We start from the raw sequence: 18,079 nt of genomic DNA on the forward strand, positions 1-18,079 counted from the left end.
TGGCTAGTCAGGATGATTACAATCAAGTACTCTGTCTACAAAAATTTTTTCCCCCTTTCTCCCTAACTGTACTTAGAAGAGAACAATCTGGGGAGGGGTGGGGGCAGTTAGATTAAAAATATTGTGGCTCTGGCAGGAGAAAGTGCAGAGGCAATGCTTAGGTAGCTAAGGATCATATAATATTACTGCACTGGACTGCAAAAAAAAAAAAAAAGTCAATCCTAACAATACACAGTAATGTGTACCAGGGTTTCTTAACCAAGGCTCTGTGGAACCCTGAGGTTCTGCGAGAGGTCACTAGGGGTTCCCTGGGAAATCACGATTTATTTTAAAAATTGTTTCAAGTCCAGGCAACTTTCCATTGAAGAGGTCAGTTTCATTCTTTATGTTTAGCTTAAGAACACTGTTGATGCATATCTACAGGCCTACCCATGAAACGAGTATCATAATTTTGTGACTTCTGGCCTCTATTTGAGCCTGAATGTGCAGGGGTTCCTTCCCCGAGCCTGAAAAATATTTCAAGGGTTCCTCCAGGGTCAAAAGGTTGAGAAAGGCTGTACACTGTCAAGTATGATTAGAAGATGTGCTTACATTATATATGCAACTGCTGATTTTTAGCACTGACTAGCAAGGATATTTACTGTTAAATATATCTACCCAAGACTGACTGGGTATACAAATAATGTGGCAGCCACAAAAAATGAGTTTAGATATTAAACATCAATTACAGTCCTAAAGAGGATGATTAGGGCCGTGGGAATAATTGTACAATGGTATGGTGAAGGAATAAAAATCTTAACCACATCCTAAAAACAATATAAACTGACTGCTAGATCCGCTGGGTGGATCAGATTCAATTTAAGTTATATCTGGCTATCAAAACCTGCTATAACCAAATTTGTTTCCCTCAGCAAGGGGCTCCATCCTACCACAAGAAGTCTGTTATGTAGTATCAAAGAAACCTATAGCAATATATTACATTCTGCAAGCCGTATTTCTAGAATAGAAAAAGAATAAAACAAGTCTGAGAAATACAATGTATTAGCACCTTATTCTTTAAAAACACTTTTAGGATGCAACTGGTAGCAGTGTTCAGGGTTTAGTCACTTGTAAAGCAGTTTGTGCTCCTTTCTGAGACATTTTTAGAAGTCAAGTTACTGGATAGACGAAGTTTCATCTACACAGAAACTACTGGCAAAGCAGAAATGAGCTAAAATATATACATATGTGCCATTATGTTATTTCTGAACTTCTCAGAGTTTAGGCCCTTTACCATGGCAAGACTATTCTTCAAGAAAAGTATCAAAAGTCCCTGGGCAACTTTAGGATTTCCAAAGGAAGGATAAATACAGCATTGGCTCTAATTATAAAATAAGGTCCAACTGACCATCAAACTTAAGATGCCTTTTCCTTTTCACCAGACAACCATTTTACAGCTTACAAAATTCAGATTCTTGGCAAATGGCAACATCTTATTTAGAAATGGTAAAACAACTGGTTCCAGACGTCACGAGGCATCAACAGGTACACTCGTAAAAGGAAGGCAGCCCCCCAAAGCTGAAGTCTGTGACTTTTAATGGATTCTATCTTCTTTTACGTCAGACCTGGAAACAAATGTTGCCCTAGTTTCTGAGAAACAACTCGATTTTGCACAAAACATACTGCAGAGATGGAAAGGGTGGCATTTAGAATGTGGCACACCACACAAAAACATCCCTGTGTAAATTGGAGTAGTCCACACATGGGGGGAAATTCCTCTACCTGGAAGTCACGAAAGATTTTGAGACTGGTTATTACTCCTAGAGGATTGCCTTGCATTTGATTGTCCCAAAAGGGCACACAACATTCAGATAGTAAGATATAGGAAAGACTAAGCCCTTTGTTTTATTACAAAATCTGGTACCAAAGTCACAGTAAAGATTTCTTACGTTGAAGATTATCCCTGAATAATGGTTATAGAATGGATAAGGCAGGACTTAGTTTGATTAATACATACCTCAGAGTAGACAAAGTGTGAACTGTGTACACAAAAGAAAGGCACCCATAGTTAAATATAGCATTTTAGAATGAAAAAATAAGCTCACATCAATGTTATTCACAGCCTCCCGAAAGTTCACACATATTCTATTCTAGCCTTAAACAGGCAAGTTACACGTGACAGTTTATGTTTTTTTAAATGCATTATGACATACAATGGTAAATTCCTATATAATTAAGAATAAACTCAAAGCAAGATCTTTTAACCCAAACTCAGTGCCTCTGAAACACTGATTTTTAAGAGCAAATCTCTGTAGTAGTGTGGGCAGTTGCTACTTGCCAAGACCTGTCTAAAAATTGTATTAACTTCCATATTAGTGACAGGAAACCCTGTCACACTGAGGGATTTTTTTTTAATATAAATCTAATAAGAAAACAAAGTTAAAGATGTTTTACTAAAGCACTAGGTGTGTATATTCGTTGTCCTGAAACTGTGTTACTGCTGAAGCTATGTCCCAACATGCAGTAACAATCTCGTGCAAAGCATGTTCTACCAACCCAAGCTTTAGATATTTGCTGTTTTGATGTGTCTTGCTAAAAAAAAATGTTTTGCTTGTATGACCACCTAAATTCAGTTTACAATTCTGGATTTCTACATAAGGAAAGCCGAAGAGAAATTCCTTAAACAAGAGCGAAGATAACCAGTTGGCAAACACAATCCAAAGGTCTGTGTGTGCACCTGGCCTATATACTGATCTTGGAATTATGACAACATATTACACGTACTCTCTAAAAAGAACCATCAGCGAAGAAATGAAATATATTACTGAGTCCGTTATTTCAGCACCCAAAACTAGTGAGGCTGACAGGTATGGTAGCCAGCACATTCTGGCATTGTTGCAGGACAAAATTAATTCACACAGAGACCTTAGTTACATTTCCCCCAAAAGGTTGGGCCTCTCTTTTCAAAAGCCAAGAAGAAATAGCATTCAGGGTTCAGAAAATAATGTGTCTGCAACAGCGACTTTTTCAGTTGTGGTTAATTCTTCTGCTTCTGGGTCTTCTGCCCAGGCTTCCTCATCCAAGGAACAGCCTGGATCTTCAGAAAAAAGATGCACTGCAAAACCCATAGTGGTAACAGCTGGGCCTACAACTGGTTAGGTTTCCATAAAGAGAAATCCATTTTCATTCACTGCAACATTATATCCTTAAGGTTCTCCTGAAGGATGGTATCCTTCACCGCGTGGAAGACAAAGCGGATGTTCTCAGTGTCGATGGCGGTTGTGAAATGATGGAAAAGGGGCTTGCTGCGATTTCGCCTCTTTCTATCAAAGCACTGTACCAGGTAACGCTGGACATCTTCCAGACGGTGAGGATCACCTCTGAAGTCTGAGAAATACTTCTTAATGCTGACATTCTTGACCTTCTCCACCAGGAGGTCCATTTTATTAAGAAATAAAATGATAGAGACGTTAAAAAAGAGCTTGTTGTTGACGATGGTCTCAAAGATATTCATGGATTCAACTAGTCTGTTTGTGCGTCTGTCCTCCATGAGAACCTGGTCGTATTCGCTTGAGGAAACCATAAATAGTATGGACGTTATCCCATCAAAACACTGAAACCATTTTTGGCGCTGAGACCTCTGTCCACCCACATCCACCATTTTGAACGGAATCTTCTTAATAATGAAGTCATGCTCCACAATCCCTTTGGTGGCTTTTCTAGCTAGCAAGATGTCTTGCTTACTGGGAAAATAGTTCTGCAAAAAAAAGACACAGGCAAGTAGGAAAATGATCATGCTTCAAAAGGGGACAGTTAGGTCCACTGAAGTAGTGGCTAGATGGACTGTGGTGGAATGAAGAGGCTGGAACTGAAGCTGGGAAGAATAAACTAGAAGCCAATCTCGCACAGGCTGTTCAGCTGCCAAGGGTGGGTGTGTGCCTGCGGTAACAGCTCACTTTATCTCAGGTTATTTCCACCATTTTAACTTGGTTGCTTGAACTGATTGTCAGCAAATACAATCTGAAGAGTGAATTTCAATAACTTACAAGCCTTCACAGCATCATCTCTGTAACCTTTGAAGTCATATGTCACACTTTCAACATATAAAATCCAGAGTTCCTGGTAAACTAAGTTTCACTGATGCTTCAATTGGCAAAGTCTCACTGCTACTACATAAAGGTAGATTTTGTTTGAACAATGGATGCACTCATGTTTTTTAACAGTGGGCACAAAAAATACCTTTTCCCAAAGAAAGAATTGTATTGTAGAGCTCCTATATTATGAGAAATGATTATTCTGCCTTAAAAGAGATATTATTTACTAAATCTACATGTTCAAACATCCAGTCCTATGATTTTGGGGAACATTTTTCAATGCTATTACTTCTCTTAACTTATCTATGATCTGAATGTATGACAGAAAACACACGAAAAGTAAATCTCACCAACTGGCCAATCCGATCCAGATTATCCAGGAAATATTTTACTGATTCACCCTGTTGAGAGAGAAGAGTATAGTTATTTATGTTTTATATCCTGCCGACTTCAACAAATTCTGAGCAGCGGCTGAAAGTTATGTTTAAAGCCCCTAGATTAAAATATCCCATGGTTAAAACACGCTGAAGACTCAGTGCCCAATGTTCATCAGAAAACCCAAGTTTTCACCACATCAAGATTTTACTGCACCTTGAATTGTACTTGGAAACATACTGGCAACCAACCTAACGTCCAAAATATCCCCTGCTGAAATGGTTCTCACCTGCCAGCATGCAAGCTGCTGCATTCTGTACCAACCAAAGTGTTGAAGTTTTCAGGTAAACTTAAAGCAGCCCTGGAGAGTTTTAGAATAATCCAGTTCTAAGGTAAAGAAACAGCTGTTTTGCAAAGCGGGAGGCCTTGGTTGACAGTAAGAAATGGAAACTACAGTACAAGTGCATTGACTTAAGGAGGTGATCAAGTGTATCATCACAGAACTCACGATACTGCTTCAGAACCAGATCCACGGTCTGGAAAACCAAACTGTGAAAATATATTTACACTGCTTTGCCTTGCCTTGCAATGACCTCTTTATGGAACAGTTTGTAAGCCAAGCCAAGCTAGAGCTATACGCCACTTTGGTGGAGGAGGGAAAAAAAAAAAAGGTTTGCCTTTGTGCCCTTACCACAATCCATAGGTTTTTGTGTGATAATACAACGGCTCATTCATCTCCTCAGTACCTGGGCAGGGATTTTTTTTGCTTACGGAGTGAAACGACACAATACAGAAGTGAATGGCTCTAACTGTTTATCCTGATCGCTTACAACAGTGTTCCTCAACTTTAGCAACTTTAAGCCGGGTTCCCCAATGCTGGCTGGGAAATTCTGGGAGTTGAAGTCCAAACAGCTTAAAGTTGCCAAGGGTGAGGAACACTGGCTTACAAGATTAAGCAACCTTCATGTGCTTTCCAGTTAAGGGCTTAAGACCCACTGAAACCCCAAACTATTTTCAGGCCTTCTCTGTGGTAACCCCACAGAAGGAACACTGCCCCCTTGGAGACTACATATGGTCCCTACCCTTCTTGCGTTTCACAAGCAAGTAAAACATATTCCAATTTAAGATGTAGTTGCTTGTGAGTGGCCCTCATAGGAATTTTCTTTTTCTTGCTATATTACCATATTATTGGGTTTTTTGCCTTTGTGTTTCTCTTCTTGTTGTTTACCGAGAAGGGTTGGGGTCGGTCAGAAACACTGCCAAATGAATGAATGAACAAACAGATCTTCTTTCTTCCAAAAACGCCCCACAGAGAGATACTTTTCAGATCCGTCTGAAGCAAATGTATTGGAGTAAGAATGGAAAAGATCTACCAAAACGTGCTGCTTAAGACGGTGAGTGATGTCAATACGTACTCATCACATAATCCTCATAGGCACATGCAGGGGCTGAGAGCCAAGACTGATAGCATCTAAGGCTGTGCAGGCTGGCCTTTGGTTATAGAGACCAGCATTTATGGCGATTACACAAAAGAGCCAGACCTATGAGCAACCTTAACTCATAAATAGAGTCCAAGAATTCAACAAGATTAGATCACAACTCTTACACATTTCAGATCTTAAATGGGCATGATTCACCTAGTTCTCTTATCGGATTTGACTGGAACCAAGCTGTTGTTGTTGTTGCTAGTTGCCGTCGAGTCGTTTACGACTCATCGGGACCGTAGTCATGGTATGGAACTGAAGTGCAGTTCCTGGCAATTCTTAAACCCTCCACACCACCCTAAAGACAACCATGACTTCAGTTCATTAACAAACTCTCTGTTGACCTTGAGTTGGTGGGGGAAAACGCAGTTCTTGCTGTAAGCAAGTAACAGCAAAGGGAAATCGTACTTTGTTCCGGTTTAGCCATTCAAGCTGTGTTATTCCACCTGAAACAATTAAACAGCTCTGCCTTCAAAGCAAGTTTGCTTCACTGTATGCTCGGTGATTCTTGGTTCATCACTGTTTTTCTTTTTAGCTAAAGAGTTAACGTAACAATATGGATGATTCATTTTCACATTATATTTCTCTTCTGCAGTGCTATATATCCTCTGAGTCAGTCTTGCCAACTGGGACAACGTAGGAGGTGCTGTTCCCATTGTGGAACAGCAGCAGTGAGTCACTGCACATCTGGGAATCGGAAGCTCCAGAACTGTGAGCTACAGCCCTGAAATAAACCAGGTCCCACATTTGAGCGTTATTCCAGCATTTTATCTTGTTCTCTGTTTATTTCCAACCGATAACTGTGGAGCTTCTTATGGCTTTAGTCTTAAAAAGAGCGCTTGCATCATTTACAGCGATAAGTATAAAATACAAACATTTCATGCTTGTTCACCTTCCTAATAAAATCAGACTGATTTAATAAAACATGGAGGAAGCAACCATAAAAGGATACTCCATTTTGGCATATTCTTCATGAGAGTATTAAGAAACAAAAAAGTACTCACTAGAGCAGTGTTTCTCAATCATGGCATCTGGAAGATGTGTGGACTTCAGCTCCCAGAATTCCCCCAGCCAGCAGGCTGGCTGGGGGAATTCTGGGAGCTGAAGTCCACACATCTTCCAGCTGCCGAGGTTGAGAAACACTGAACTAGAGTGTCAAGCACTGAAAACAAATAAGTTTTTAATATATACTAGCTGCCCAGATAGCTATGCTACATAACTATTCCAGAGCAAAATCATAACCACCATGAATGTAGGGACCTACAGATAGTTCTGAACAAGCAGTTTCCTGGCTATAAATAGTGCAGATCTCACTATAACCTAAAATTAGAATTATCAGTGCACAGGCTCCATGCTTTCTGAATGGACGCACACACCCCTTTTGAAAGATGGATTCCGAGTCCAAATGCTCAATGTTATCTCTGCCCAGAGTGCTTTGAACGCACCCCAGATGATCAAGTTTTTTCGCTAAACTATTATATGCATTAGAAGTCCATCTCAAGAAATGGCGGAAGTACAGGTTTAGGCTTATTTTTACTATGTATATGTACAAGATTTATAAAAGGCTAAAGGGCCAGGTTGGTTAATAATGTGGCATTACAGATCTGGAAGTCAGGTGGATATAAAGTAGCTAGGGCTGTAAGACCATCATTTATTATCATAAACCAATGTTAATTCCTGACAAATCTGTCAATGATTTTCCTTTATAAACCACATTACATATTCCATATGTAACTAAAGAGTAAGTTCTAAAATTAAGGAACTTATGAATCATTAAGTAAATCGTATCGGATTCCATCCAAACCCAAATAGTTAACAAAATACGTGTTAAATGACTCCTCTGACTTTAGGTCCTATACACTCTAACATAGATTAGGATATTTCTGTACAGGAAATGAAGAAGACAAATTTGATATTATAAAAAGAAAAGAAATAATTATATTGTTAAAGTGTACGTTGCCAAAGAATTGTTTCTAATCTGCAGCACAGCTGAAAAACAGCAATTAAACAGAGATCTAAAAAATGACCAAGTAAACATTGTCATTGCTATCAAGCTCAGTTCCACCTTTTTTCTGAATGTTTTACTACAAATGTCAGTTACATTCATTCACAGGTAGATGAACGAACAAGTGAAAACGCCTTGGAGGCGTAGGTAGTATTAACTTACCGCATTTTTAAAATTCGTTCTTTAGACGCTTACATGGCTGCCTTTCTTACATAAGAGACTCCTAGGTGGCTCACCATCATATTTAATAAAAACAGAATGAAACCAAACAACCAGCCAACACCACGTGTCTCAAACACAGCACCGCAACATCACATAGCGTCATTCTGCTCTTAGATTTGCCATTTATGGACAGGAGCTACTAGAGTCAGTGGGATGTAATGGAAACAAACTGGGACTGGCTGAAGCTAAGAGAACAAGCTCCTTTCAGGCCCCTGGTAACACTGACGATGGCAAAAGAGTTGTTTTTCAAAATAAGGTCCTCGTATGTGTTTCAGCTAAGCCATATAATCTCTCTGAAAAAGATGCTGACCTGCTGACAGTACCCTCACACAGGGTTAGCACAGGAATCCAAATTCAAACTGCAAAGCCCGTGACCTCAGAAGGCAGTGAGTTTCCACCTAGTTCTCCATACTGGAGGGTTCCCTAAATGTCAACGGTCTGTACTAAAGATAACAGCAAAACCCCAGGATACCTAATTTAAAGAGCCTCAGATTTTGCCTCCATTACACAGCAGGCCAACCCCATTTTATCAGCCCCGATGCAATGCTTCCCATCAACTCCTGGATCTTGTCAATGTGTTCACAGCCTAGCTATACGTAGAGGCAATTGCTGCAATGCTGATATTTGGTATGCTTTACTCAGAGGAGCAATCTCCCCTATTTCAACTAAAATATGAATTTTTAGGCTTTTTAATTTGCAGTTGCAGTTAGATAGGAAACAGTTACGTGGTGAAACCGCTGACCTATAGATGTTTTTTGCCGGTTCTTCAGTGAAAGCTCATATCCTGTGACAGCCTTTCTCAACCTTTTGACCCTGGAGGAACCTCTGAAATATTTTCCAGGCCTCAGGGAACCCCTGCCCATTCAGGCTCAAAGATAGGCCAGAAATTACAAAATGATTATATTTGTTTCATGGGTAGGCCTGTATAGATGCATGAACAGTGTTCTTAAACTAAAGAATGAAATGTACCTCTTTGATGGGGAGTTGCCCGAATTTGAAATCATTTGTTAAATAAATCGTGATCTCCCAGGGAACCCCTAGGGACCTCTCGCGGAACCCGAGGGTGCCTCGGAACCCTGCTTGGGAAACCCTGTCCTGTGAAGACATGGAAGCACTACGCAAGCCAGAGGGGGAAACCGAGAAACATCTGGAAGGACAGAGTGGCATAGCACTTCTGTACCGCTGCCAAGAAAACTACGTCGACATGGCTATGAAAACACCAGAAGTTGAGCTGAACTCGATGGAGGCTTTACTTTCACAAAGCCCCGAGTAGTCCTCTTGTTTACAAATTGATTTAGGATCCAACCAAACTCCTTTAGGACCTTGATTAGATTTCACGCTTACGTTTTCCCAAGGAGGTAATAAGGATTTTGACTCCAGTGCAATGTTCTGCTCACAGATTTGAAGGCTCTACTGTTTTGTGGTGTAGTCCTCGCAGCAGAAAAGCATGCCCCTTCTTCTCAAGACCCTTCAGGCAACGATGCAAGCCGTACATCCTTTAAAAAGGGTCAGAACATCGGCGTTTGTGGCTTCGGCTGTGCTAAAGTGCCACTGAACAAGGGTCCAAAGTCCTGGGATTTCACCACAAAACGTATTGCGTAAGGCCACTGCTTTCTCACCAGAAGTTTCCTAACTTTATTTGCCTGACTTAAATGAATAACGGAGCTCAGTCAAGAAACCTCTTTCGGTGATGCAGCCGGGCAATCTACTCTCTCAGGACACATCCCTACGGTTTGTTCAGGGCAGGCGCCAAATGAAGCACAAATCAGCCACAGTCCGAATCACAGAAATCAAAGGAAGGAAAGACGACGTTTGAAAGGTGTTGGTAAATTGCGCCTCAAAGCAATGCTTTCAAGAGAACACCTAGTGGATATTACTCAAAGCTTTTTTTTTTTTTTTTTGGAAGATACACATTAAAGTAAATAGCCAAGTGAGTTACAAAGCCGCTTCACAGAGGTTTTCTTTAAACACAGGTATAAACCACAGGAAAAATGAAAATCTTCTTTTTCTTAAGGAAGAACAGCGTAAGCGAAAGAATGGCGGATTCATCAGAGCAACCCTTTCGGGTATGCAATATGCCACTGCAGACATATTTTATACAGGTTTTTTTTTAATGAACAAAGCTACAGAATTACAGTGGACTAAACTGCCAGCCCAGAAGTCCTCCCTAGTTTGTCAAGCAGATAACCTATGAAAAAGTTTAGCAACTGAAGACTTAACACCACGGAAAATGTGCAGATATTGGCTTTTGGGGGATTTCCACATCTGCTGCTTCTGTCTGAATGTTCAAGGATTTCTCTCCTAATCTTGAAGCTACACATATGTCAACAATATACTCCCCAAATTAATGATGAGCTATTTTGAAGCAACTTTCAATCTTTCATAGAAGGCATTGCCAAAGACACTTAAAGCTGGGTTTCTTTCAAGTCTAACCAATTTAAAAGTGGCAGAACTGTGTTCACATGATGTTTTTATTTTCTTGCATGGCAAGGAAGTGGTCCAATTTACCTGAAACAATTCTGTGAGAGCTTGCTACAGGTTAAAAAATAAAAACAAAGGAGGCATTAACAATGCCATATGAATTTCTCTGTTAAAACGAAGTCAGATCTGGAATCAGTTCAAAGTCCATGTTGAAATTCCCACATTTGCTACTTAATAGACAATTTTATCGGCAGGAAGCCAACCCTAGTTTTCCCAAGGCTTTCAGCATTTAATAATCTGAAAGTAGTAAGGTAATCCTTAAATCAAAAGGAGTCTAGCAGCACATTTTCAGACAAATAAATGCTATGCTTTCATGAACCGTTTCTTTCCTCCTTAAAGTCCTACATCTGTTTAATCGCTCTAATGAAGTGAGCTGCATTCACAATAGTGCTTGTCTTTTAATAAAATTTGTTAATCTAAAAAGTGTTACCAGACTCCTCTTGATTTTTGGCTACTATAAACTAACACAGCTCCCTTCTCACAAGGTAATCCTTTTTAAACTAATAAGGAGATTGTACATGGGGATGTTTTAAAAGAATCTATTTCAATACAGCACACTACATATTTCATCTGGCTTGACGTTTCTATTCACTGTGTGCATCTAAATATAGAAAATGGAAGTTTAAAATAGGAAAGCAAATGGTTTTATATTGGTTCTGCTGATAGGAGCATTTGTGATACAATACATTGTAGTTACCACACCCACTAAAAGAAGTGCCATTAAAATGTATTAAATATTGGCACCAACACAACACAGGAAATTTCCAGATTTGCAAATCAATCCACAAAAGTTATCTATGCATATTTAATTACTTGTAGTCTCCAGTCTTTTATATTTTTCTCCCTATTTTGTAACTTTTTTTGTTGATCCTCATAAATATTCTCCAGTTCTGAATAGTTCTTGTTGAATTCAGGCAGTTTCTGAACTATATTAATTGTTATAATGCCTTGCTAAAAATCACTCATTAGATTAAAATTCCCACCAAGTTATAAAGGTCACTGGCTAACGGTCATTTGTCAAGTCTAATCCTTCTCACAGAAATGCAGTGTCAATAACACGAGGAAGGTGTAGGAAGGGGTATGTAATTCATACATACCCCTTCAAACTCTATAGAGGAAAGGCAGGAGACAATTTTATTTTAAAAACAAACAACTAACAGAACAAAACGAACAAAAAGAAATGTCAGTTGCCTGGTCGTTTGAATGCTCAGCATTATGGTACTGGCAGCAACCTGCAGTATTTGTCTACCATCAGAGATTTGTGAACGGAATCGGATTACAATTCTGGATAAATAGGTAAGGATCCTGGCAGATTCTGCTACTTGCGCTAATATCTTTTCTTCCCATTACTCACAGAGCTGACCCCGACAAATTGCTGTTCTTCGTATTTCTGAACAGATCTACGAAATGGCTAGCTCACAATGATTACAGGAACAAACACCAAGATTTTCTTGTTGGACTAAGCTTTGTCTACACATCCTAGCATTTTCTTTGCCAGACAGGACAAAAAAGGAAGGCAGGCAGGCAGGCAGGCAGGCAAAGCTAATTTTTTTTAACCACCTTGGTACTGACCCAACATAGTGTTGACAAACTCATAAGCACAATGTCTAAACCTCAAAATAAAATATTGTACTGTAAATTTGGTGGGGGTATTTATAAAAATAATAAAGGCGGGATAAAAATTAAACAAACAAAAAACAAATAAATTTAATCACACTAAGTGGGGAAGGCGTAAGAGATGCATCTCTAGAATTTGTTTGAAGTTACTATTACTTACTCCAGAAAACGGTCCTTCTACAGCTTGCTTGGATAGTGAGCAGTTAGTTATTTTAGGAGACCACTTTAAATGGAAGAAGCATTTAGAAATCTGTGGGGAGACTCGCTTTTGGCTCAGTTGACTCACCAGCTGATATTCACTTCGACGGCTGAAAGCTTCCTTGATCCCAGAATCCTTCCACAGGCCGGTCAGAGCTGGTACATACAACTGGAACACCGAGGGCTCAATGAACATCCCAGCTTTATTTTCAAAGGCCATCAGAAACATCCCATGCTTCTCATTTTCCGCATACTGCCAAGGAATGCCAAGTTTGTCCCGTGCATCGACTAAAACCCGGCAGCCCTAAAGAAACAAACAGTGAAACACACTTCGATGGTCAAACAGAATGGTTTGGTTCAAAGATAGGCTGTGTGTTACTGGACTATGCAAAAAACACTCTACAAAGCCAGGATTTATTAGGCGGCCGATAAATTTAAATAAATAAATGGCAACCCTTTTATTTTATCCTACGATCATAAGCAAGGCTTGTGCACATGTACACGGCAGGAAGATTCAGGGATTCACATGTATAATGCTCTATCTTTCCAATCTTTAATTATGCCCTAATTTATCCTACAATATTTTTCATTGGTCGGTATGTCCAAACGTAGTATATTAAAGTTTATTTTTGAAAGGGGAATGGCATCCCCACTCAGGTTGGAAGAAGACAAGATAAGCTGTAATGCTGTGCTCAGGGACAGGAGGCAGGCCTACACAGTACTATTTGCTTAATCTCAATTTTCAGCCATCTTTAACAAGCAATATTATTCCCTATACCGTACTATAATAATAGTTATATAATGATTTTTTACAGCATTTTTGGAGAAGAAGGTACGTCTGTTGAAAACACCAAGCCAGTACTGCCCTGTTTTTGCATTTTATAACAGTATAGTATTTTTAGGATCTTTTATCACCACTTCCCAACTATCACCATACAATCAAGGAGTATATTCAGGTACTGTCACAATTTGGATAAGGAAAACCAAGTTTGCAATACAACAGGAAAAGGACACTCTTCCATATATTAAGGCTAGTCTTTTGAACTGTATGGAAGACCTGAAACATGTGCTAGAGAAAGGCTATCAGTTTAAATCTATTAAAGTAACTATTAAAAAGTGGGTTCTTCTAGCACAGCCTGTTTAATATAATCAATGAACTTCAATGAATGCTTACTGTATTGTCCAGCATATTCTTTCATTAAAAAGAAAAAAAAACAAGTATCATCCTTTTAGTACAATTATTAAAGCATACAATCTGAAGGGAAATTTTAAAAACTTAGCTATGTATTTATTTTGCTGTGCAGTAATGCATGCTTGTAGGAGTGGGTACAAGCAAGGATATTCAGCAAGAGCATTGTTTGAAAATTAAGACTTTACTCCCCTGTATCCTTATTTGAAAACAGATTTCACTGAACTAAGTCCAGCTGATTTCCAGATGAATGTACAATTAGGTACATTAAGTGTCCAAAAACTCTATAGAAAGAACAGAAAGGGTTTATCGTACAAAAGGTTCTTCATCTGATGGAAAATTAATACTTAGGAGACTTGGATGCTAGAATAATATGAACAATCTCTAATGAATAAAGAAGGTTGGTAATTTAAATTTAAAACATCCCATCCACTTATATTTAAGTTATGATTTTACTTGCACAGGCCTTTAAATCTCCTTCCCTAACACCCTTGCTAAACACACACACACACAAATGTAAGTGGTTTTCTGAGTCATAATCAAGAGAAAGCATGTATTTTTAGAAGTATAAAAAAAAAGTGACATTTTCTTTAATATTAATAGATATCTTACGGCAGGAATAGGAACCATTAGAAAATCATTAAGGACATAATACAAAGTTCCACTTTCTTTATATACATTTTCAATTCCTCATAAAACCTGTATCACAGTCATATGATGCTTATTTTTAAAAAAGGAGGGAAATCAAAGGTTTTGCTAGGATGGCCTAACTGCTTACTGCACAGCAGGTTTTACCTGGGGGCTGAATACTGGGAAAATACTGATGAGTGGCTTAAGGAGTTACAAAGTAAACCTCTAAATTTTAAGAGCAATTACAGAATAGATACTCAGTTTCATGAGTCCTTACATTAATGCACTTTTCAATCTACTGGTTGTCCTATCTTTCAGTACCGAGCGAAAATATTCTATCTTATTTCAATGAACTTTCACACGCTTCCCTTCCCTACCGCTTTCCAGACAGAGTGGGCTACCATTCCCCTGATTTTCCCCATCTATGATCGGTCTTTCAAACACGAATGGAAAAACATGCGTTTTATATGGCAAGCTCTTCCTCGCTCTACATTCCAAGACATTTTAGACAACTTTTAGGGCAAAATTCCATCCTTATTATTAAGCAGGGATGTGGTTTTCTTAAAGATAAAATTTCCCATTTGTTGCGGGCATCACCACCAGCACAGCAAGACTACTGTGGTGAAGAGGACAGAGTTAAGTTCCGCAACACCTGCAAGCAGCAGACCAGCAAGCTTATTGTTAGACAGACTTCTGTAAGAGGAAACCAGAGAAGGTTCCCTTCTATAAAAGCTCACATCAGAGCAACTTGCAAGGTTCAAGAAGGAGCACAGCAAAATCTTCCACAGCACAAACACACATTTTTTCTCCTTCTTAGGAAAAACAGTGGCTTACGCCAATAATCTAGAATGGGTCTGCAAGATGAAAGATCTGGATTCCTAGTGTTTAGAACAGGTTTTTGCCCCTCAGGCTGAAAAGCCACATCAGAAAACAAGTCTGTGCAACTAGCAGGGTGTGTATATCCTGCTCAGCTCCCTTTTTTAATTGCACGGTGCACATTAAGAAATAACGTTGGCAGGTATTGAATTATACATCCTCTGAACTCTAGAGACAGGGTGGTGGGCAGGAACACAGGAGCACCCTCAAACAGCCTACTTTCCTCCTGGGACTTTAATAAAAACATGGCTGTGTCCATACACTGAGATAACCCATCAGTCAGTTACCCATGGTTTACTGAATCAACCCAAAGGGTGTCGAAATCAAATTTTAGTTAGTATGTTATGCAAATCCAGCCCATAGTATTTTCAATATCTTGTAGCTGTTGCACTAAAAAAAGGCAATATGCCTTGGTATCCATGCCAATATTTTCCATACTGCTTTCTGCTTTCTTCCTCCCCCACCTTGCCGAACTGTGCAAGGATTACTTGGGTGGATATGAACCATTTACACTGACTACGGAGTAAAAGCAACGTAAAACTTGATCACTGACCTTCCAGATGCCCTTTCCAGCTACACCACCTTTCTAGCACCAATTCATACCAAAACAAGAGCCATTTCTAACAGCCACAACACTGGTCTCCCTACCTCTCAATCTTTTCCCCATACAGTTTCTCAGCTGTTTTTATTTTAAAGTACTTCAGATGCATGTCCTAATTAACAGTGATAATGGACTAACAGTTTCATTCACATCACTAAACTGGCTGCAGAGTGTAAGGTTAAAATAATAGCAGAACGAGGCAAACCGATAATAAAAATTCTAATGCGCAAAGGGCCTGGCCTACCATAATCACATTTTTCGAATCCATGTTGCTCTTTGACTTAAGAGCTGTTGTGTGTATTTGTAGCATGTTTTCCAAGACTTCTCACTGATGAGACTTTGCTAATCAAAGTAGGCAAACCACCAGAAAAAAGTGGAGACATTTTGAATGATATTCAGTCATCTCATACAGCCCACTAAAAATTGTTTGGATGATATTTAGAATTTTCTGCTAAGTGGCTGAAAACATTCATTCTGCAGATCAAGTACAGGCAACTGGGTGGCCTTCAGAGAATTGTGACTATGGTTCCCTTCAGTCCCAACTAGCTTTACAAACAGCTGTTTATCTAGAGTATTTTGCCTATGCAGGAAGCACTTCTCCAAGCCCACGTTCAGGCTGCCTTCCAGAACTGGTTGCAAAGACAAAACTGATTGGACCCAGATTCCAATATTCCTAGAAAAGGGCCACTGAATTTATGTATTTCTCATTAGATTCTTAGCCCACCTTTATTTCGTGCACTGCAAAGCAGTGCTCATAATGCTCCTGCCTCTTTGCCCACAACAACCCTGTGAGGTGGGATGGGCCGAGACAAAGGGCTTGGCCCAAGTCACCCAACGGGTTTCTATGCCTAAGGGAAGCCTGGGATTCACTCTCTCTTGGTTTCTAGTCCAGCTGCTTATTATCCGTTACACCAAACTGGCTCTCAAGGGAGTGCGTGTGGGGGGGAAATCCCTCTTTTGCAAGGGGGGAGTGCCCTACCCAACCCTGGATGTCTCTCTCAATGCACGGACAGGGGACCACCAGGAGATCTTACAGGAGATTCTGGGAAGTTGAAAAAACATCCTGGGAAGAAGGCAGTGACAGACAACAATGTTCCCCACCCCAACCACAATCCTGCGAGATGGGCTGTGCCAAGAGAGAGGGAAGGGCCCCAAATCACCTACCTTGTTCCCTTGCCTCAGGGAGGCCTGAAACTCAGGCTCTCCCTGTTTCTAGTCCAGCCGCTTCTGTTACACCGAACTGGCTCTCAAGGGGGCGAATGTAAGGGGGAAATCCCTTTCTCAAGGGGGAAAATACCTCCTGGGATAGGGGTGTTCATCCAAGCTTGGATGTCTCTGCTTAACAGGTGGACAGGGGACCACCTGGAGATCTTGCAGGCACAGTTGGGGAAAACATCCTGGGAAGGGGGCAGCGGCAGACCACCCCCCTGCCAGGCGGGCCGGGCCCAGGGATGGGGGCGGCCCTTATTCCCCCGCCTCAGGCAGGGCAGGACCTCGGGGCCCCCGGCCGGTCCCCAGCCCTTCCTGGGTGGCCCCGAAGGAGGCGGCGGGGGAAGGGGCGGGGCCGCCCGAGCGGGGGTGGGGAAAGGGGGCCACGCGGCGATCGGCGGCGGGCGCTCACCTTGAGGATGTTCTCGTAGATGGTGGCGCGGAACTCGAGCAGCGCCTTCTGGTCGAACTCGCGCCCGTGGATGATGCGCATCTGCTTGAGGAAGGTCGACTTGCCGCTCTCGCCGGCGCCCAGCAGCAGGATCTTCACCAGGCGGCGGACGGCGCGCCGCTCGCGGGCCAGCAGCGCGTCGATCTCGCGGCTCCGGCGCCGCGCCTCGCGCTCCAGGTCGCGCCGGCGGAGGGGCGGCGGCGGCGGCGGCGGGGGAAGGCCGCCCTCCTTGCCCGCCTCGCCCGGCCCGGCCGCCTCGGCCCGCGGGTCGCCGCCCGGCGCCGGCCAGAGGCAGCGGCCCAGGGTGCGCACCACCCCGGCCATGGCGGCCGCGGCGCTCCGCGAGGCCCTCAGACAGGCGCGGCGGGAAAGGCGCCGCCTCAGCCGCCGCTGCGTCCGGGGCGACCTTCCCCGTCCTCGCCTCACGCCCACCCGAACGGGGCGGGGCCGCCGCCGCCGCGGGCGCGGCCAGGCGTCGCTCGCGCCCGGGCGCGGCCTCTCATTGGCCCGCGCGGCGGGGAGGCGGGGCGCCGCCCGCCGAGGGGCGGGCCCGAGGCGCCGGCGGGCCAGTGGACGGCGAGGGGCGGGGAAAGGCTCGCCCCCGCGAGAGGGCGGCGGGGCGGGGCTTCCCCCGGGCGAGGGCGGAGCGGCAGCGGGGGCCGGCGCTG

General features: G+C 42.0%; 1 protein-coding gene across 1 annotated transcript; it reads right to left on the reverse strand.

The window, feature by feature from the left end:
- Window positions 1–1,854: 1,854 nt before the first annotated feature.
- On the reverse strand, window positions 1,855–17,817 carry GNA12 (G protein subunit alpha 12). Its single transcript, XM_063314580.1, has 4 exons — window positions 17,373–17,817; window positions 12,544–12,759; window positions 4,424–4,474; window positions 1,855–3,736 (listed from the first exon to the last, which is right to left on the reverse strand). Exons 1-4 carry the CDS (start codon window positions 17,733–17,735, stop codon window positions 3,167–3,169), a joined length of 1,200 nt encoding a protein of 399 aa, XP_063170650.1. The 5' UTR covers window positions 17,736–17,817; the 3' UTR covers window positions 1,855–3,166.
- Window positions 17,818–18,079: the final 262 nt, after the last annotated feature.

The sequence above is a fragment of the Candoia aspera genome, chromosome 14 (assembly GCF_035149785.1).
Source record: "Candoia aspera isolate rCanAsp1 chromosome 14, rCanAsp1.hap2, whole genome shotgun sequence".
Taxonomy (NCBI): Eukaryota; Metazoa; Chordata; class Lepidosauria; order Squamata; family Boidae; genus Candoia; species Candoia aspera.